This window comes from Condylura cristata, unplaced genomic scaffold (genome assembly GCF_000260355.1).
Source record: "Condylura cristata isolate star-nosed mole 26May11 unplaced genomic scaffold, ConCri1.0 scaffold00030, whole genome shotgun sequence".
In the NCBI taxonomy this organism is placed as follows: Eukaryota; Metazoa; Chordata; class Mammalia; order Eulipotyphla; family Talpidae; genus Condylura; species Condylura cristata.
The window spans coordinates 4,760,062-4,782,708 of NW_004567131.1; the positions used below are offsets into that span (position 1 = coordinate 4,760,062).

At 34.0% G+C, this 22,647-nt stretch overlaps 1 protein-coding gene across 16 annotated transcripts in view; it reads left to right on the forward strand.

Annotated features, from left to right (window-relative positions):
• The window catches only part of PARD3 (par-3 family cell polarity regulator), a 476,523-nt gene that overhangs the window by 199,006 nt on the left and 254,870 nt on the right, over window positions 1–22,647 (forward strand). For 9 of the 16 annotated variants that reach the window (XM_012731317.1, XM_004691164.2, XM_012731304.1 and 6 more), the window contains 3 exons: window positions 1,066–1,149; window positions 19,680–19,805; window positions 20,913–21,316. In XM_012731317.1, coding sequence (XP_012586771.1) covers window positions 1,066–1,149; window positions 19,680–19,805; window positions 20,913–21,316 — 614 coding nt within the window. Of the gene's footprint in view, window positions 1–846; window positions 859–1,065; window positions 1,150–19,679; window positions 19,806–20,912; window positions 21,317–22,647 lie in introns of all 16 variants that reach the window. The other 7 variants (XM_012731307.1, XM_012731309.1, XM_012731302.1 and 4 more) reach the window with 1 other exon arrangement.

The window sequence follows — 22,647 nt, forward strand, 5'->3', positions numbered from 1 at the left end:
ATATATATATATATATACACATCTACACTGTGGTCTTTATCAAATCCATTGGTAATTATTTATAGTTGTACAGGTTTCCTAGGTTATAAATTTAATTAAAATACCATTTCCATATAATGATTTTTATACAAATACTGCTTAGATTTCTGTGAAATTACATATTTATGTACATATGTTTGGAAAAATAATGTCTGTACATCTACAGATGGGAAAATATAGCAATAAAATATTTTAAATGGTTTATAAATTTATATTTTCCAAATACAAGTTACTTTTCATTAAATTCAAGTTTACTGTTAGTAGTAAATGATCACTGAAGTAACTTGACATGCATGTATTGTTGAACTGCTTATATAAGTTACTTAAGTTACATATTAGTAACTTCATATTACTTCATGTAAATAATTTTATTGATTAACACTTTTTAGAAACACTTAAAGAAAGCAACTTGATTTTTTGTGGCTAGCTAGTGCCTCAGAAGTATGCTTAAAGCATTAAGGAAGTAGTGACTTTGACTTGTGGAGGTGATGCCATAAGGATAGCTCGATCACATTTGGGCTGTTATCAGACAGGGTGAAAAAACTGGCCTATTGGATTATGGGAAAGATGATGTGACAGATGTAAGAGCACTTTGTAAGTTATAAAGTGCTATGTAATTACTCCATCATTAACCATTTAATCTTCATAGTTCTTGAATAGATACAGGGATGGAATTATTTTTAATGAAAGTTTAGAGATTGCAAAATGTATACTTGTATGATGCAGAAGCATGTCACCCCAGAGAAGTGTTTCTGTGCCATTTTAATGTAGTTATATCTGATGATTGCTCTCCTTCCATGCCATCAGACTAGTGTGCAGGTATGTAATTTGAATGTTGCATCATCACCATGCCTATATTCCAGAATATGTTGTATATGTGTGTATGCTTGGTGGGATTTTCCTTTTGTGTTCTTTTGTTGTCGCGTGTCTGTGTTCCTGCAGGTTATTTTTGTTTGTTTGTTTTGGTTTGGTTTTGGTTTGTTTACAGTACATGTTCATGCTCCCTCATTCATCATTGTCTCACAGTGATATGGTAAAGCTCGTACAAGTACCCAACGATGGAGGGCCTCTGGGAATCCATGTAGTGCCTTTCAGTGCTCGAGGAGGCAGGTAACGTATCCTGGAGGTTTTTAATTGAATCATAATGTGGAGTGTTCTAGCTTCGTTTGTGCTCAGAGAGTGTGTTGTTGATTTAGCATATGCTTAGCAGAAAACATTTTCATTTGATGGCAACTGCTACTTCATTCATACGTATGCAGCATAATCACAGAAAGCACTTAGGCTGATGAAGAAATCATACATTTAAATTTCCTAATAATTTTATTGTTCATCACATCCATGTAAACATTTTACTTTGTTGTAAATTGGTAATAGGTTTTCAGAGTCTGCACTCCAGCTAAATTTGTAATGTTAAGAAAATGCTTACTGTAATTTTCTGGAAAAAAGAAAGACTCCATAAAAATTATCTGGATAACACAGTAATGATTCATTTGAAATTCATTTTAATGTTTATTTAGCACTTTAATTTTAAATGATTTTTATGATTACAGTTGGCATTTTAAAAGTTAGAAAGCTGCAGATTTATTTCCTACCTTGTGATTCTGGCTCCTTCTGTCATATCTCAGTATACTCAAATGTCAAGATTTTGTACTGTTAATTCTGCCTTCATTATTTTCTAGAACACACATCCTTAACACCTTCATTTGAGTTTCGTTTCTCCTGCTACTGCTTTTCTTGTACTTTTTGTTTTGGCATACTCAAGCATTATGAATATATTTTGCATTGAAAGCTTGATAGGCCTCTATCCTTCAGAGGGATTTGAAGATCAGCCTCTGCAGTTAAACCTATGCACATTTAACTTAAAGAAGTTTAGTTGTAGGTTCCTTTATTTAGTGATTACCTGGTAAAATATATTTGTCAACACTTGGCTAAGAGTTTTGTAATTTGCCAGTGAATGACAGTTGTCTCATATATTGTAAAAGATAGATGGAATATCAATTAGTTATATAATCAAATTATTTATTTACTGATTCATTGTACTATCTTTTCTGATTCATCTCGTTCATAACATATCTGTCTAGAAACTGCAAATTTTTAGTATTTTATTTTATAAATTCATTTTTTACATTATTCTTCATTTTGTACATTTTCCATCTCAGTTGTAATCTTCTGTGGACTTCCCACCACTACTGTACTCATGTGCCATCACATAGTCCCACGTGCTCTTCCCACCCCAGTTTTGCTCTTGTTCCCATCTCCTCCCCATAGAATGTCTCTAGTTTATGTTGATTTTCTTTTTACTGTATTACATTTTTTTTTTCTTTTCCCCTGATCCCTTACAGTCCTGCTATGAGTGAAACTATTGGTAGTTTTCTTTTTCTTTCTGGCTTATTTCACTAAGCATGATCCCTTCCAGTTCCATCCATGTTGCCACAAATGGCACGAATTTATCTTTTTTGATTGCTGAGTAATATTCCATTTTATATACAGATATATGTATATGTATGTGTATATGTATATATGTGTGTATACACACACACACACACACACACACACACACATACATCCTTGATCCAGTCACTTATTTTTTGACATTTGGGCTGATTCCACTTCTTCCCTTTTGTAAATAGGACAGCAATAAATAGGGGTACAGAAATCCTTTTGAATTATTGTTTTTGTGTCCTTTGGGTAGATACCTAGGGGTGGAATTGCTAGATTATATGGAAGCTCCATTTTTAGCAGTTTGAGAAACCTCTGTAAAGCTTTCCATGGTGATTGTACCAGTTTGCATTCCTACCAGCAGTGTAGGAGAGTTCCTTTTTCTCCACACCCTCACCATTTATTGTTGCTTTTTTTTTTTTTAAATATGTGGCATTCCACTGATGTGAAATGGTATCTCATTGTAGTTCTGATTTGCTTTTCCCTTATTATAAGTGATGCTGAACATTTTGTCATATGCTTGTTGGCCGTTTGCATTTCTCCTTTGGAGAAGTGTCTTTATAATTCTTCTGCCCAGTTTTTGGTGGGCATTTTATATTTGTTGAGTTTCATCAGCTATTTGAATATCTTTGTGGTCAGTCCTTTGTCCTTTTTATTATGTGCAAAAATTTTCTCCCAGTCATTGAGTTGTCTGTTTCATGTAGTGTCTTTTTTACTGTACAGAAGCTCTTCCATTTGATGTGTTCCCATCTGTTTTTCCTTTGTTTCACTAACCTTGCTTTGGGTGATGCATCTTTAAAGATGTCATTGAGATGTAGGTCATGTAATGTTTCACCAATATTTTCTTTTATATATTTTATGCTTTCAGGTCTTATGTCTAGGTCTTTAATCCATTTTGAGTTGTTTTTTTGTGTGGTGTGAGGTAGTAATCTTACTTCATTTTTTTTTTTTTTTTTGCATGTATCAGCCCCGCTTTCCCAGTACCATTTGTTGAATAAACTTCCTTTGTTCCACTGCATATTCTTTGCTTCTTTGTCAAAGAATACCTGTCCATAAAACTGTGAATTTATATCTGGGGTTTCTTTTTGATTCCATTGGTCTGTATGTCTGTTCTTGTTCCAGTACCATGCAGTTTTAATTATTATGGCTTTGTACTATAGTTTGAAGTCCAGGTGTGTGATACCTCCATTCTTTTCTTATTCAGAAAAGCCTTTGCTATTCGAGGATTTTGTGGTTCCATAGGAATTTCATCAGTATTTTTTCTATTTCTTTGAAAAATGTCATTTAAATGTTTATAGGAATAGTATTAAATCTATAAATTGCTTTTGGTAGGATGGCTATTTTAATGATGTTAATTTTTCCAATCCATTAGCAAGATATTTCTTTCCATTTACTTGTGTCTTTTTCTATTTCTTTTAACAATGTTTTATAATTATCTTTGTAGAGGTCCTTCATCTCTTTTTTAGGTTTATTTCCAAATATTTTATCCTTTTGTTTCAATTATAAAGAGAATGGTTTTCTTGATTTCTTCTTCAGAGTGATTATTTGTGTGTGTGTGTGTGTGTATATATATATATACACACATACATATATATATGTGTGTGTGTGTGTATATACACACACACACACACACATAAGATTGTAAGTGTTGATTTTGTATCATGATACCTTACTAAACTGGTTTATTATTTTGATGTTTTTCTGTAGAGTTTTTGGGATTCTCTATGTATATTATCATGTCATCTGCAAAAGTGATAGTCTTGTGTCTTTCTATATTTGTATTACTCGTATGCCTTTTTCTTGTCATACTGCTCAGACTATCACTTCCAGTATTATATCGAAAAGCAGTGGTGAGAGTGGGCATATTTATCTTTTTCTTAACCTTAAGGGAAAGGACTGCAGCTTTTCACCATTGAGAATGACATTGACTATGGGTTTGTCATATATGGCCATTATTATGTTAAGGTATGTCCCTTAATTCCCAGAGTTTCAAGTATTTTTATCACGAAGGGGTACTGGACTTTGTCAAATGCTTTCTATGCATCTGTTGATATGATCCTATGGTTTTTGTTTTTCTTTTTGTTGATGTGTTGTATTACATTAATTGATTTTCAAATGTTGCACAATCCTTGTGCCCCTAGGATAAATCCCACTTGGTCATGGTTGGTTATCTTTTTGATGCATTGTTTGGCTTTATATTAGCTAGGTATTTATTTAGGAATTTTGCTTCAGTGTTCATTAGAGAGATTGGCCTTTAGTTTGTGTGTGTGTGTGTTGTCCTTGTTTGGTTCTGGTGTTAGTGTAATGTTGGCCTCATAAAATATTGTTGGTAGTATTCCTTTTATTTCAATTAAAAAAATTTTTTTAAGGTTTTACTTATTTATTCATACAGAAATGGGGTATAGGCCAGAGGTGCAGGGGTGGTGAGAGGATTCACCAGAGACAGAATAGGGAGCATAGCAGGCACATTGACAAAGTACACTGCTGAGGGGAGTAGTGGGTGAGACAGTAGAGGTCTGGTGTACCTTGTGGTTCACCTCTGGGTTAGAAATCAACTCGCACTGGAAGGAGCCAAGACTTGGCATAGCTCTGCAGTGCAGAGCTTTAACCGCTGCAGCACCAGGGGGCCCTCTCAGTTTTTTGAAAGGGGACAGGCACTAGTTTGTTTGTGAACATTTGGTAAAATTCATTTGTAAAGCCATCTGGTCCTGAGTTTTTGTTTTGGGGGTAAGATTGATTATTGTATCAGTTTCACTGCTTGTAGTTGATCTGTTTAGGTGTGGACCTGAACTTTTGATTTATCTAAAACAGAGTATGGTAAAACTACCACACTCTGTTACTAAATAACAGGATGTGGATTCACCTTGAATTCTTGGGTAATATTATCATAGAATTGATACTGCTGTAATTTTTTTCTTTCCTTCATTTTTTCAGTGTTCAACTCTGGAGATATAGTAAATTTCTTTAGAGATTTTTAGCTAAACTATGTTATTTGTTTCAAAATGACCATTGCCTTTAACTTTCTTTAAAAAATATAATATTAGATGTTCTCAAAAGCTAAATATTTTTTCCACTTATTTTACAAATGCAAAAAATATAATAAGGTAACTTGCATGGACTGTAGCTTTCCAATATTAAAGTGTCTTTAATGGCCTGTGGACTATAACTCATCACAAATGAAATTTAATTGTGTATATACAAGCTTTGAATCAGCAGTTCAATTATAAACACATTATTTTCCGTCACTTATTACACATTTCCTACTTAGAATAAAACACACAAATGAAAAGCGTAAAACAAAAGAATAATAGAAAATAAACCTATACAGTATTTGATTCCATGAGAGACATTTCACAAAATCCACCTATTTTTACTGTTGTATATATAGAAGACATTGAAGTAGACAATCATTTGCATTACTAGAAATTGTTTTATAGGTGAATCATTTTTAATTCTTGTTGATTGACAGTTGATGAAGAAAATCTTGGGCAGCTTTCAAAAGGATGAAGAAAATCAGATTCTTTATAACCCTTTTTAGGCATCTCCAGCTCTCACACTGGGAAACAGAACAAAATATTTTGTCGTTTTTTAATAGTCATTTTCTCTAATTAAGCTTCCCCATCAATTTGATATCATATCAATTCTTGAGAATTATACTGACTATAGAGTTGAAAGACCAGTGAATTGCTGAGAATTATGATACTCACCTTCCAAAGACAGAACTACCCCTAGTTTTGAAGGAAAAACACTTCAAGGGGATTCTTCTAATTTAGCCAGGAACCGTCCTAAGAATTTATCATGTGATAATTCCTGTGGTAGGTGCCAAGAAATAAAGATGAACGGCACATAGTGTTTCTCAGGAGATTTGCAGTCTAAATGGAGTGATAGCCAAGAAATCACAAAACTATAATTATGTGATAAATGTTGATATAGTTCTGTACTAGGTGCTCTCTGAGCTGATAGGGGAAGAACTGTCTGAATTAGGTAACTGAATTGGCTTGTTGTGGAAGATGACTTCAAATGTGATGACAGCTTTTAAAGTTAGCTACATCGACTCCATGGTGGCTGCAAGGGCAAATTAGGCAATGCAGTACAGCAGAAAGGAGAAATTAACTGGAATGTGTGAAGCAATTGCACATGTGTCTTGTGGGAATACAGAAATACATATTCATAGGATGCAAGTTCAAATTTCCAAGAATAACTTCCCTTATACAAAATTCTAATATACTTGGACTTACTCAATTTTCCAGGTATAACTAATTGAGTAACACTTACTGAATAATTATTTTCATAAAAGTGACACATATGTCAGTATTGATTTCTGATTTGGATTTCATATTTTAGGAGTCTAAGGAATAATGCACTATTGGGATTATGTGTTAAAGAAGAGAAACAATAAAGAACCTTCTACATATGAAATATAATTCAAGAAAATGCCAAGAATATGAAGTCATATTAGAGAAATTTTTTTTAAAGATTTATTTATTTATGTTTACAGAACTGGGTACAGGCCAGAGGTGTGGTGGGTGAAAGGATTCACCAGAGACAAAGTGGGGAGCAACAGTCACTTTGGAGACCTTCACAATGTGCTTTAACCCATTGTACCACCAGGGAGAGCGCTAGAGAAAATTTTAAAGACACAGGTACTATCGTGACCTGCTTCATCACAAAGTTTTCCTAAAGATCTTGCTAGGCCTACTAAGAGGGATGATTTCTAGAGTGATTTGGATTTCATTCTTTTGATTAAAGGCAGAGTTACAATTGGGAAGTGTCTCCTATTTCCCCAACTAATGTTTGAGATACCTAGAAAAGGAGACAAATAGATGCATAGAAAATCTAGTTATTGCCTGGTTGTTAGTCTTGCATGTTATACAAAAAAAGTTAACTGATCCACCTCTAGATCTCTGTATTAATTGCTTTGTTACCTTGAAGTCAATTTTCATTCAGCATGCTGTTTTATTTCCTTCTGACTCAACTATCAAAAATAGATACTTTTATTTATTTTTTTATATAGTACTTTTTAAGATAATTGTTTCATTGGTTTACAACCATGTATATGACTGAGAGGTTCAAGTTCACACCTGTGCAAATGCATGTTACCATATTAAGCACGTCAGCAAATAAAATCTTTTAAACCTACAAGTGACATTATGTTCATCTTTTCTGTTGGCAGAGAAATCATGTTTTACTTAATATTTTTTGATATTTCTTGGACCTAGTCACAGGTATTGTTCAGCAAAGCTAAGCAATAGAAACTAATGACCCAGTGACTAGCCACATTAGTTATCACATTACTACATTCAAAATGAAACAATGAGGACATATTCTGGCTTGGTACTTAATGAAAGTTTTATGATTAAATGTAATATTAAATACTCAGAATTTAAAATATAAAAGTGTACATATAAATATAGCCTGAGTTTATGAATTTATAAGAGTTTATATTTTGGCCTTCCCTGGTGGCCCAGTGAGTTATTTGCAGCACTGCAAAGCTGATCATGGCCGCTGTGGTGTGAGTTCAGTCCCTGCCCTGATGTGACCCACATGGTGCAGCAGATCTCTCCTATGTTACCTGTTGATGCCATCAGCAGTGTACCTTGTCAGTTGGCCTAATCTACTCCCATTCATACTCTGGTGAATCCTCTCACTACCCCTGCATCACTGGCCGGTACCCCAGTTCTGTATGCATAAATAAATAAATCTTTTAAAAAAAGATTTTATATATGGTTTGAAGGGACTGAAATTCTAACTGAAAAAAAAATGCATATAAATATCACATGTTATGTGTTAAAGGAAATATGCCAACGTTTTTAGGGATCGAAAGGAAGTTGGACTATTTAATAAAATGATGGGACTTGGCCTGCTCTTTTAATGAAAGGATCAACTTCTCACTATTGATGTTTTGGAAGAGAGTATATGAAAGGAACATGCCATGCACAGTTGTATACAATTTGTTGAGAAACAGTAAGTCAATGATTTGAATCAGAATGTGTGGGAAGTTAGCAGTGCAAGCATTATTAGAAAATAATTTGTGAATGGCCTGTAAGACTTCATTAATTATTATTTATGGACAAATTGTGAAATATTAAAAAATATGATTGTTTTTTTCTTTTTTAAATAATGATCTCTTCTTCCTGTATCTATGGTGTAGGAGATAAGAACACACAATATCACTTCTTTTTATTGATAAGAAAGTGTACTTTACAACTTTCTCAATGACACTCCCCTCTAAGGAGTCCTCAGTATAAATGAAAAATAGAAGACACCTAATTAGTAGTTATAGATATATAAGATATGTTGTTTGAGAACTCTTCTGCCATCTGATTGTCAATCATGAGACTTAAGAAAAAAAAAGTCTCACACAATTTGTAAAAATACAATAGTAAGCAGTGTGCTTCTCATGTCTCCTGCTGAAATGCCCTTCTTGTTAATTACTTCTCACCTTAATTTGTATAGATGTACCATTGTTTATCTGATATTGAATATTATCCACAAGATTTTGTCAGCATTTAGCTTTAATATTTAGAATGCCACATGAAAGGCTAACAGCAAATTTCTTTGTTATTAAAGTTTTCCCCACTAGATTTATTTTCTTATTGGCATTTCTGGACATACATCTGCCACCTAAGTGGGGAAAAAATCACACATCTAAAAGAATATTTTAGCATGTTTAAGGTTGTTAAGTTGAAATGAAAGTGACCTTATTGGAAAATAGATTCCAGCGATCAGATTAATATAAAATAAGATTGAATATAAGTTTTTCTGCATTGTGCACACATACTGAGTGGTTTTGCTCTCGAATAAAAGCTGAAGTTTTAACATTTTATTAATTTATTTGTGCAAAGCTTTTTTAAGAGAGAGCTGCAAAATTTTCTCTCCTAAGAAGACCAACAAACTCCAGATATCATTGTCCTTTGAGCCATTCCTTAGTAAATATCCCATGAAAACCTCTCCTTTTAGATAAACTAAGTTCCCAGGACAGCCCATCCCCCTGGTATAGTAAGCTATGCATTCCTGCTTGCTGAGTTCTTACTCTGTTGGCAGCTGCCATGACCAAGAGGCACCTTGTGGCTCTAAATGGGTATCCTAGGTTTAGCAATCTACCCTAATTGTGAAACTCCAAAGGAGACAATTCAATCATGTCATTTTACAAAGCAAACCACAGGAGACTTTATTGATAGACAGCCAGCCTGATAATTCATCAGTTCCATGAGTATATAGAAAAAAGGCAACCCCGATGTAGAGCTTTGTGGAGTTTGTTAATATGAAACCTTACGTCTTTCTTTTTTCCCCTGCAGTCTTTCCTTATAACCCTTTTCCCTTTCTGCTTCCTCTCCTCTCTCCTTCTGAATCTTAGAACTTTCGGTGCTTTTATTACTGTCTGCTAGATTTTGTAAGTATTTTGCTATGTTATATCATCTGTTATGTATATGTGAATTTGAGCAAGATGGGTGTTAGTTCTTTGGAGGCTGAATAAAATTAATTAATAAAGCTGTCTGATTTTGGGCTATTTTTCTACCACCCCCTCACCACCAACCCCCGGCACCCCCACCCACACACAAGTGGGCTTTTGAGGGGGAGGTGGAGAAGATTTTTAATTGCTATTTCAATTTCAATGCTTGTTATTATTGTTTTGTTCAACTCTTCTCCCCCCCCCCCCATTTTATTCTTGGTAAACATTATTGATCTATCTTTTCTTCATTATTGCAAAATTATTAAATTTATTTGCATATACTTTTCCTAGTTATCTATTAAGATCTTTTGTATTTCTGTGATATATATAATTTCTTCTTTTCCAATTATGAGTTTGCTTATTAAAGCTTTTCTCTTTTGTTAGCCTAGCTAGAGCTTGTCTATCATCTCAAATAAGCAATTCTTACTTTATTTTTTGTATAGTCTTTTTGATCTCTTTCATTTATTTCTATTTGTATTTTTATTATTTGCTTCCTTCTACTACCTTTTGGTCTTTTTTATTCTTCTTTGTCAAGTTGCTTTTCGGTATAGTATTGGGTTATTTATTTGGGATTTTTCTAGCTTCTTAAAATGAACTTGCACTCAAATTATTTTCCTTCTTCAGAGAAACTGCATCACACAGATTCTAGTAAATTATACCCTCATTTTTGTTAGTGTCACAATATTCTTTCGTATGCTTTTTTCCTCTCTTATCTAATAGTTGCTAAGAAGAATATTGTTTAGTCTTCATTATTCTTGCTTTTTTCTTGTTCTTGTTTAGCTGATTTCTAACTATATGGTCTTACCTCAGAGATTACTATGTTCAGAGTTTTTGCTATAGACTGACCTGAGTCCCAGCATATGATTACTGTTGAAAAATTTCTGTACCCTTGATAAAATATATAGACAGCATTTTTTGTTTGTTTTGATGCAATATTCTGTAGACCCCACTACTTCTATAAGATCTAGCTCCTTATTTAGAGGTATTTACTTTGTACTGAATCTCTTGAAGTTAGTTTGTTGTCACCATATCTCTGTTTAGTTCTTTCTGTAAGTGTCTTATACGTCTTGGTCCACACTATTTAATACATGTATATTTATGAATTTTACTTCTTCTTGTTGTATTAGTCTCTTAATAATAATGCATTCTCTGTTACTTTTGCCTTTTAAAATTAGAAGTCTATTTTTATCTGATATAGGCATAGCTGTTCCTAACTTTGTTTGAATGCCATTTGTTTGTAGGGTTGTAGTAAGATCTGGACTCTTCCTTGACTTCTTTGGTTAGATGGATGTTTTTGAAAGTGGGGAAAGTATGGTCTTTATTTTGAAATTCACTCAGTAATGTTATACCTTTATATAGGTGAATTCAAGTCATTTACCTTTAAGGTGGCTATTGAAACTATGGTTTTTATGTTCTATGGTTTATATGTGATGAAATATATTATGGTTTTTATGTGATGAAATATATATGTGAAATATTGTATAGTCTTGTCTCAAACTTATTTTCATGGGCCACATTGTTATTGTTCTCCATTTTATGCCATTTAGGCATCTGCTACACTTGGATTTATGTTTGGTTGCTTTGTAAAAAGCTGTCCATCACTTCTTTCTTGTATGTCTTCATATTGATAAATTATTTTTAGTCTTTTACTTTTTTTAAAGATTCATTTACTTATGCATACAGAAGTGGAGTACAGGCCTGAGGGCAGGGGCAGTGAAAGAATTGATCAGAGACAGAGCAGGGAGCAGAACCGGCAGATCTACTGAGATACATTGCTGAGGGGAGCAGCAGGCGTGACAAGAGAGGTCTGCTGCATCATGTTGGTCAGTCCCTGGCTGGGGATTGAACTCACTGTGAAGCAGCTGCAGCTAGCTTTGTAGTGCTGCACTTTAACCCATGGTGCCACCAGGGAGGGCCCTAGTTTTTGATTTTCAGTAAAGCTTCTTACCCATTCTTCTGTTTTAAGACTTAATTGCAAGGTAAAGGATTTGGACTGGAAAGCTTTGTTAAGTGGTATTGATATCTCCTGCCAGTCCCTCTTTGCTTGATGTGTTTCTACTTCCTCCTTTTGCACTCCATTTGCTGTTCCCTTAACATTTTTTTCTCTTGATGTCATTGACTTTCTGATGCTCTGGTATTATTTTGTTTGGAAATCATTCATTCTCATGACTTACCATGTTTGGTTTGTTTACCAAATTGAGTTGGTAATTGAGTTCTCACCAGTTAAATCTTGAAATGAGTTTTCTATGCATTTCCTTTTTCTCCTTCTGGAAGTCCCAGGATATGGATGCTATTTTATTTTTTCTCAGCCTTTATCTGGTTCCCTTCTTATTGTCCATATTTTTATTTTTAATTCCGTGAGCATTGTTACAGCTCTTTCCTTGAATTTCTTTTCAGGAACATTCTGTAGTTCTGATTTGATATTCCAGCTGGTTTTATTTCTTATTTTGTAATGTGTTCTTTTGTCTCTTGATTTTTAATTTTTATGGATTATAGTAGGGATGTACTTTCAAACTTATGATATTACCTTTATTTATATAATCAGAATATTGTTGCCAGCAAGGGTTAGTGTATAGGTGGGAACTCACACAATGGGACACTGGCCAGTGATTTATAAGAAGTATCAGATTCAAGATTTCTACTCTGCCGTGGGAACAGTAGTTACATGTGGCAGGGATCCATAGTTTTTGTAATTAATAAATTTCAGCTTAGGTAATAGTAGATACCCTAGCAGGTATTACCACCATCACCTTTTCACCATCTACTCACCTATATTTCACCTCCACGGGTGTTTCCTTTCCTCTTACTTCTTTCTCCTCTCTCCCTCCCCACTTTGATATTGGGTTTTTCTGCTTGTCTTTATCTGACTGTTAATGTAGTTATTTTATATTCCCGATATTTGTGATGCCATCTAGTATTTATCTTTCTCCTTCTGATTTAATTTCACTTACCATTATCCTATCAAACTCAATGCATATTGTCACAGGTGGCATGCGTTAGTAGTATTCTCTTGTCTACATATAAAATATACACCACGTCCTCTTGTCCACTCAGCTGTTTGGGGCACTTAGGTTGTTTCCGTAGTTTAGTGATAGTAAATAGTGCTGCAGTAAACATGGGTGTGCAAGTTTACTTTTTAATCAGTATTTTGGAATTTTGGGGCATAGATACCTAAGGGTGGAATTGCTGGGTCAAATGGCAGATGTTTAATGTTTTGAGATACCGCCATACTCCTTCTCATAGGCCTGGTTCAGTTTGCATTTCCACCATTAGTGTAGAAGGATTCCCTTTTCTTCATGTTCATGTCCACACTTGCTATTTCTGGCCTTTTCAATATGGGTCATTCTCATAGGTGTGAGATGGTATCATGTTGTGGCCTTGCTTTGCATTTTTCTAATTTAGTAAGTGTGAACATTTTTCATATGCCTGTTGCTGTTTCAGTGTCTTCTTTGGAAAGTGTCTGGTTAGTTCTTTGCCCATTTTTGCTTGATTTATTCATTTTATTTCTGTATTGTCTTATGAGTTCTTTGTCTTTGATATCAGTCCTTTGCCACATGTATGGTCTGCAGTATTTTCTTCCATTCAGTAGGGTATCTTTTCAGTTCAGTTATGATTTCTTTTGCTATACAGGAATCTTTTAGTTTCATGCATTCTCATCTGTTTATTATCTTTTGCTTCCCTAGCTGTTGGGGATGAATCTCTAAAGGCAAATGATACCTCTTCTATGTCAGCAACTTGTCTTAGTGTCTAAATTGACCACTTGCGAAGTCTCATGTTATTGGCATTAATGTGTATGAGACCAAGTTTTGAGGCCAAAGATAACTGAGATGGAACATGGGTCTGTCTTTATAATGATTGTGAAGTTGAAAGGGTCAGTTTACTTTTGCCTCAGTCTTAACATTTGAGAGATGGATCACTACTGTGCTTTAAAATAGTTTTTTTTTTTTTTTCAATGTGGTAATATTGTTACACAGCACCCTATGTGATTCAGAGGATAGGCACAAACCTATTCATATGAATGGCACCAGCCATTCTCATCCCTTAGGTATCCATAGCGCCCCATCACAGTCCATTACGCACCTTTAACACATTGTTCTCTATCCTCCCTCACCTGACCTGGTAGCCAAAATTTTACTGACAGGTTTTTAGGGCTTGTTACGGGTTTGAGTTTGAGTGAGTCTTTGTTTTTCTAGGTTCCATTTGAGTGAAACTATCCCATGTTTGACTTTCTCCTTCCAGCTTATTTTACTCATCTTGGTTCCTCCAGTTCCGTCCATGGTTTGCAAATGGCAATAGAGTTGTTTTCTTTTTAAGGCTACTGAGTAGTCTTATATTGTGTTTATAAACCACATCTTAATCCACTCATCTGCCTGTGGGCATTTTGGTTGTTTTCATAACTTGCTAATGTAAATATTGTTGCTGTGAACATGGGAGTCCACATATCTCTTCAAATTTGTTTTGTTGTATTCTTTGGATAGGCACTTAAGAGCAGCATTACTGGGTTATAAATCTAATGTTTTGAATGTTTTATAAATTTAATGTTTTGAGAAACCTTTATCTCATTAGAACTGGACTCTTTCTCCACGAGGACAGTCTACATTCCTATCAACAATATAAAAAAAGTTTCCTTTTTTTTCATAGCATTTTCTGTTTCTGGTCTTTTCAATATGGGTCATTCGAACAGGTTTGAGATTGTATATTATTTTCATCATGGTTTTGAGTTGCATTTCTCTGACGATAGGTGATGAGTAATTTTTCCTGTGCCTGATGGCCCTCTGTATCTCTACGTAGTCAAGTGTCTCTTTAACTCTCTTGCTCATTTATTAATTGTTATTTGTTTTCTTTTTGTTGAGTTGTCTAATTTTTTTATCGATCTTGGATATCAGTCCCTTGTAAGATATGTGATGCAAATTGCAAATATTTCCTCCCATAGATTTGTATAAGAAAATACTTTTAATTACTTAAAAAAAAAATAACATCCAACCAGGTACTTGATAGTGTCAGCTTAAAAAGAATGATATTTTATCTTCCATTTATTTTTCTTTTATGTGCCTCATAATTCCTTCCATTGTTGTTTGGTGTTCTGCTAGTCTCTTTAGTGTCTGTGTAGAGTACATAATTGGGGATCATCATCATTTTTTCTTTTCCATTATGAGTATGAAATGAGAGCTTACAGGTATATCACAGATTTGTAAATCCCAGTATACACTTATTTAGTAATTTGGGTGCATACATTAAAAAAGAATTACAGCCATTTGAATTTCATCGAACTAGCTCAGGTGTTATGAAAAGATTTATTTGAGGCTCTGTATACTTTAGCTTAGTGTAGCATTTGTTAGCTGAATATCACTTGAGCTTTATTTAATTTTAATTTTATAATTTTGAAAAACCACAATTTAATCATATTTACTTAATCTGTAGCCCTTTGTCTGAAACTTTATATTTGAAAATTCTCAGCTGCAGATTTGTTTATTTCAGTGAACGACCATAATAAATTCTTTCGTTAGGAAAAAAATTATATTCTACCTTTAAATAAATCTACTTAAAATCTGTTAGTATGGTTATGATGCCTGTTATTTTTACCCTACTCTAAAGTGTTTCTGAGTTACAACTTTTTTTTTGGTTTACTTGATCTCATCCAATAAGTATCTTTAAAAAAAAAAAAAACTACAACTTTTTTTTCAGTGGAATTTCTCTAGGTTTTCTTGTTTCTGTCCACTTTAGCAGTGGCTTTGTTTCTCAGGGATCAAATGTAGTGAACTGTTGGCCCAAACTTTCAGTACTTAGTGAGGTGTCTTGTTGGGTTGATTCCATTTCATGATTTCATACTCTGCCTTTCCTACAGTTGTGGTGTTTATACTGTCAGCTTTTATTAAGATGAATTATGATAATTTCCATACAGCTGGTTGGCAGTTGTGGGAGTTTATTTTATCAATCCAAAACTCAGACTTGTTCAGTCAATTCAGATGTCAATAAAACAGTTGTTACTTATTTTCAGTTATATCATTGGTTATAATTTATACTTAGAATTGAAAATGTTAACATGTGTAACTGAGTTTGTTTTAATTAAGTGTATAATTAGGCTAATGAACCTTGTAAAAATACAGTGGTGCAATCTTTAATATAATCCAAGCAGTTAAATTTCTAATTATGCATCTCAAATCATGTACAGACATGCAGCATTTCAATGGCTTTGCTTTGTGTGACTGTATTCTTTCTTGCCTTTTGTGTAAGCAACATTGTTCAAATGACATGACAAAATGCATAAAAGAAATTATGTGTATATTTGAAATATTTTTGTGTTAGGAGAACTGTTCAGAAGTGTGCATCATAGTGGACATAGTAGTTTTCTCCACAGTTTTGAAAAAGGCATGGGAATAGTAGAAGTGTGAGGTTGAGAATATTTCAGGATTACCCCCCAAAAAGTATTTGCTCATAAACCCTCTCGTTCCCATGTTAGGTTAGGTTTATGTTAGATTTATAGAAGAAGTAAAAAGAGGAGGTTCACATTCACATTCCCTAATGTCATGATTTTATGTTCTGATCTCCCAGCCTAGTAACTACACCAAGGCCTTTTCAGAAGTCTGACAGGACTGCCAGTCTGGAGTGGTTCTCTCTGAACTTTTTCCCCTAAAGGAGCTTACCCCCAAACCCCCTTCTCCCTCTGCTCTCTCATTTTTTTTTTTTTAGTGTGTGTGGGGGGGCAAAGTGGTTTCTTTTTCTAATGGAACATGGTTACTCCTCATAAGAAATTCTAGTACTGACTGACAAGAAGGAAAACTGTTTTCTTCTGTTTTAGCACATTGTCCTGCTATGATGTCCTGAATTTCATTAGCTTCATTCATTTCTCTAATAAAAGTATTATAGATCAAAATTCCCTAGACTGTCAAATCTTTATTAATTTAGAGTTGAATTCACAGAACATGTGACTAAAGTTTGTTTTTAGTTATAAAATTTGAGAGACCTTGATTTATTGAATGTGAGAGGTATACAACAGCCTTTTTTCCAGGACTAGGAAAGTAGTGCCCATATTAGTTCCTGTTGATTTTCCTTCAGAAGGTACTTTTCATTCTGAATGGCTGTTATATTATCAGTTCAGTTTTCCTGCTAACTTTATATATATATTTCATTCTCATTCCTTTTGTAATCATTTTCACCTAGTAAAGCAAGTGAGATAATTTTGTAGATTGGACCACTTTACTTTTAAATTAATTCACTTTTTTTGAGACAGTGATTCTAAGTGTGGTCAAGTACTTAGAAATCAGCAGGATGCTAATTTCTCCTTAATTCAGTGTGTTCCTCTGATTCCCTGATCAGTTGCTGTGTCACTTGGTCAACTCTTCTCCATTGCCTTCTATCCTCAGTCCCATCTATTTCTGTAGTCTCTACTGCAGAGATCTTTGACTGTTAATTTAAAACTTGATTTCAAAAGACTCCATTTTATTTTATCTTAAGTAAAACGTCTTGATTTTGTGAAGTTTTCAAAGCATACTAATAATTTATAACATTTTTACTATATTCTAGAATTGTCTATTGATTAGATACTATAGGAGGCATATTCAGAATGATAAGCCATTTAGTAAATTATTTTTGAATAATTTTTGAAAATTATTATTCTAGAATGTTTCACTGTGAAAAAGTAGGGGAAAAGGAACTAATATTAACTATAGAACACAAATCCATAGACACTCAGAGGAATCATTTTGATTTACCCCTTATAGAATTAAATCACAGATTTCCAAGTTATGTTACTTTAAGCTATCAAATGCTGATTCAATCAGGGATATCTTCGCAAATTTAAATGAATTATTGATTCTAATTAACTATGGGTAATATGCAATAGATACAGTTTTTAGAGGTCATTTTTAACTACATTTGTTTTCAGATATAGTTTATGAAACATTTCTAAATATATTCTCTGGCTATTTTAGCATATGTGGAATGTTTTCGCAAACATAAAAAATAATTATTTGTCTCTTTAGACTGCAGAAGTGGATCTTCACTGAGAAATTACTCATGATATTACCAGTTAAATGGATTAATTCTTGATAGGGCATGTTTTTATTGGAGATGCATTTTCAAAAATCATTCTTGGCACACAGAAGAAGGGTTTCTTAGCAAACGATGTGATCCCACATCGTTTGATCATCAGGTTTTTTGCTAGCTGCTCTTATATGTGGCTTCAGCATGACTAAATAGCTCTTCTACTTGCAGTGTTATCAATAACTTATGTTTTAATTCATTTACCAAAGTAGTCTTCTCACTCAAGAAGCTCATAGTCTATTTTAATAATTTGATTTTTTAGGTAAAATACTGTGTTCAAGTGTAGATAGAAACAAACTTAGGGAATTCTCCAGAGATAGATTATACACATGATGGTACAATTCAGTTACTTAATTATCGTTGTAGCATATTATACACTCTCTTCCTTCCAAATATAGACTCAGAGCACTCATGCAGCTATGTCAATGTATTTTATTCTTATTTCTGTGCTGAGTTAATAATTAGAAATGTTTACATAATGTTTTTTTCATAAGTCAGTTATATTTTTAGATTCTTAATGCTAGTAGGTGATAATTGTCAAATGGTAAAATTACAAAATCTAATTTAAATATTATGTATTATTCTTGCATGTTTTTACACTTGATGCTGTTGGAAAGCATAATGCCTCTTTACTACATTTAATAACAAAAATATATTAAGCAGTGACTATAAATATTCATGAATGAAACTGGACTATACCTCAAATAAACAAACAGACAAACAAACAAACAAAAAACCCAAACCTGTGCTTTAATTCAGTCCCTCTCAACTCAGGCATATGTTTGGTATAAATATTTTTAGTGAAAAAAAAATACTAATCCTAATTTTGTCTTACTTGTATTCTGTTTTACAAAGCTTACAAGAAATACAAGACACACTTGCCTCAGCCAAACTCAGTTATACATACATTTAGTTATCATTTACGTAGGCCTTATACTAGTTAAGTGAGCAAATAGGATTGCTGAATCCTAAATTCTCTATTTTTTGAAGAGGATTCGATGCCATACTAGAGATGAAGTGTGTATAATAGTAGCAATTAATAGTCCTTCATGTGGGTATCTAAATGTCTGTTCAGGCTTGTCTTTTAGCTTGAAGTTTGAGTTCACATTGACGAGATGGTGACTGGCATTCTTTGTACTTGTCTCTGGCTTTTACTTTTCTTTAGCTGGGAGTAAAGGGTCACCTTTGAGAAACCTATCAAGCTTTAAAATTCAGAATATTAGGCACTATCAAATTCAGATGCCAATTATGGATTGTGTTCTGTTATTCAATCTTTCCTATGTTTCTTCTAAAATGTAAAATGCACTGAGGCTCTAGCCTTTTCTGCTTACCTTTACCTTCCCTGGAAGGCAGGGGTAGCCATCTGCAGTTTATTCACGAATGCATGCTCATACATGCTCTGCACTGCAAAAGCTACTGAACCATCAAGCAAGTTGTTTTATTCATTTTTAAGCATAGAGAAAAGTATATGGTTTGTTTCAGGGGAAAAAAAAGTATTGGCAAGCCTGTCATGATTTCTTCTTATTTATTGAGAGGATTCATTTCCCCACATAATTTATACTGTGGTGAATTTTATGTTGATGGTATTTTAAAATGTATTATCAAAAGGAAGTCTTTGTAAATATAATCTTAGCATTAATGGAGTAGGACTTTGTGTATAGTAGAAATATTACATGTGTAATAATTTGCATTCTTAATGTTCCAGAACCCTGGGGTTATTAGTAAAACGATTGGAGAAAGGTGGTAAAGCTGAACAAGAAAACCTGTTTCATGAGAATGATTGCATTGTCAGGATTAATGATGGTGACCTTCGAAACAGAAGATTTGAACAGTAAGTGTGTGTTGGCTTTTCTGTTATCTTTTTATGCTTAATGCATGACAGAGTGCATTCAGTTGAAGTGCTTCAAACAACATATCTGTGATCTCTATCTGTACACTGGAGAGAAGTATTTTTGGCCATTATCTAGCTTTTAAAATTTTAATCAAACTCCAGGTAATTACTACCATTAGACTATATATCAGAATGCCCTCTGACTGATAGAGTGCTTCTGAAAATATTCTGAACTCAATTTAGGCTTTGCATTTTGCCATTTTGTCACCTTTCAGAAAACTGAGCACAATGCCAGTTTTTATTATATTTTAACTCCTATTTCAAGTTTGTTAAGCATGTCTCAGTACATATAATCAGTAAAAGTTTCTTTGAACCACAGAGTTGTGGCATATTTCTTTTCTTATCCTGCTGCAAGTCCTTATTCAACTAAAAACATAAAATGTGTCCAGTGCTTATAAAACCAGACAAGAGTGGACAGAAATCCTTAGGCCTTGTTGAAATCTAGACATGGAGCCAGCCTGAGATGGAGTGGTCTTAGGGACTCGTCATGGCCTGGAACCAGGACCCACCTCCTAGCATTTGGCTGTACATTGAGGCTACACTCTTGTTGTTGAGATGTGTACATAAACAAGTTACTTTTGCTGGTAAGTAAATGATTAGTGGCTTTTTATGGTTTTCTGAGTACAGCTCTAAGTACATTTTTCCAAATGTTCAAATGATTCTCATCGAAGGAAATAGTTCATAATTTTTAAAAGTTGTATTGGATATTGTTGAAACATTTTTTTTTATTAAGATTGAAATTCTAAAATCTCTGTTGTGCTTAAAACTGCCATTTAATTATTTATATTGTGAATATAGCACTTTGTTCATATTTGTATATAATTTTTCATTTTTATTTAGAGAATGAGAAATTTATATTTGGAGAAACAACTCCAATTCAATGAAGACTTGTGAACTTGATGGATAAATGGGTTATTACAATTTTGTTTTTCAGATTCAACAAAGTCTGTCAGTCCTTGTTGCTTAATTAGTATACTTAATTAAGCTCATAATATCTTCTCATCTGCCAGTCTTAATTTGCTAATTTTCATTCTTTCTCAAACCCAGAGCACAACATATGTTTCGCCAAGCCATGCGTACACCCATCATTTGGTTCCATGTGGTTCCTGCAGCAAATAAAGAGCAGTATGAACAACTATCCCAAAGTGAGAAGAACAATTACTATTCAAGCTGCTTCAGCCCTGACAGCCAGTATATTGATAACAGGGGTGTGAACAGCGCGGGGCTTGCGGCTCTGCAGAGAGCTCCCCGCCTGAATCACCCACCTGAGCAGATAGACTCTCACTCACGACTACTACCTCAGAGCTCACACCTCTCTGCAAAACCACCCACAGCTCCAACTCCAGCTCCAGCTCCAGCTCCACTGCCCCAAAGTGTATTTAGTACAAGTGTAAGCAGTGGCTATAACACCAAAAAAATAGGCAAGAAACTTAACATCCAGCTTAAGAAAGGTATGTCCATCTTGTTTATATTTTGTGAAGTTTATTTTAACCCAAAGTATGTTTTTACCCCATGATGTGAAAACTGCTTTTCATATTCATTTTGTTATATAAAAATGAAATGTAAAAGTTTAGCGAATGACCATTAAAATTATGTTTATGTAGTGGTTTCTACTAAAGTAAAATTTTTTCACATGGAAGTTTCAGGATGTTATTGTGAAACCCAATAAGGCAGTAGTGGTTGGGATTTGACTATTTTGATTGACCCACTTGACACTCCTATGTAACCTTTAGGAGGACTTTGAGATCTTCCATTTCAACACTGTCATTTTGGTGATGGCAAGGGATTGATTTGCTTGGAGTTCTTAGTGGTCCATGGTAGTAGACCATGAAGTCAGTTGGTGACTCCTTGACTCCCTTCCCAGAATATTGTACTGCTTCCCTTTCTTAAGGTGACAAAGGCATTTAATAGGGATTTCTAATTCTTTATTACCTATGCCTCTGTTACCTATGTTACCTGTTACCTGTTACCTATGTTACCTGTTATCAATTTATAAGTATCCCCTTCCCTCAGACTATGATCCTTGTGCAAAGGAAGCATGCTTTTCAAGTTTGCTTCCCCTGTGACTCAGAGGAGATTATTAGACTAACTTTTAGATTTCCACTCTCTGTATCCTCCAGGCACTATGATATACTTTTGCTGTTAATCATCTTTTTTTTTTTAACCTTAGCATTTTAATATAAAATTCAGTTATTTCAATGTATATTATTTTTAAAAGTTATTTCTCTTTTATGAGCTCAACCAAAAAGGGTTGAGTGTTTTCTTTAGGTCACATTGCCGCTGGCTGCATATTCTTATTAGGACATTTTCTATATTCTGACTTTGAGACAATTCTTCGTTCTATTTAGGGTATATTTTACAAGATTGTAAACTCTGAGAGTCCTTTTTCCTCTCTAAATCATACTCATTCAATGAATTTCATATGAGCCACAAATTTCTTATTTCAGGTTACTGACTTTGAAGCATCAGATAGGTGGTTGGCATGATCAGGAATTGCTAGCTATTTCCACTTTTGAAAATCCTGACAAACACCCAGGCAGATCAGCATAAACCTCATTTACTTCTGTATATTTCTCTACAAGGCAAACATCAGATCTTCTTTCTTCCTTTTTCTCTCTCAAATAATAGGCCTTAATTTTTTTTTTTTTTAAAGATTTATTTGTGCATACAGAAGTGGGGTACAGGCCAGAGGCTCAGGGATGGTGAGAGGCTTCACCAGAGACAGAGTGGGGAGCAGAACAGGCAGATTGACGAAGTACACTGCTGAGGGGAGCAGCAGGCG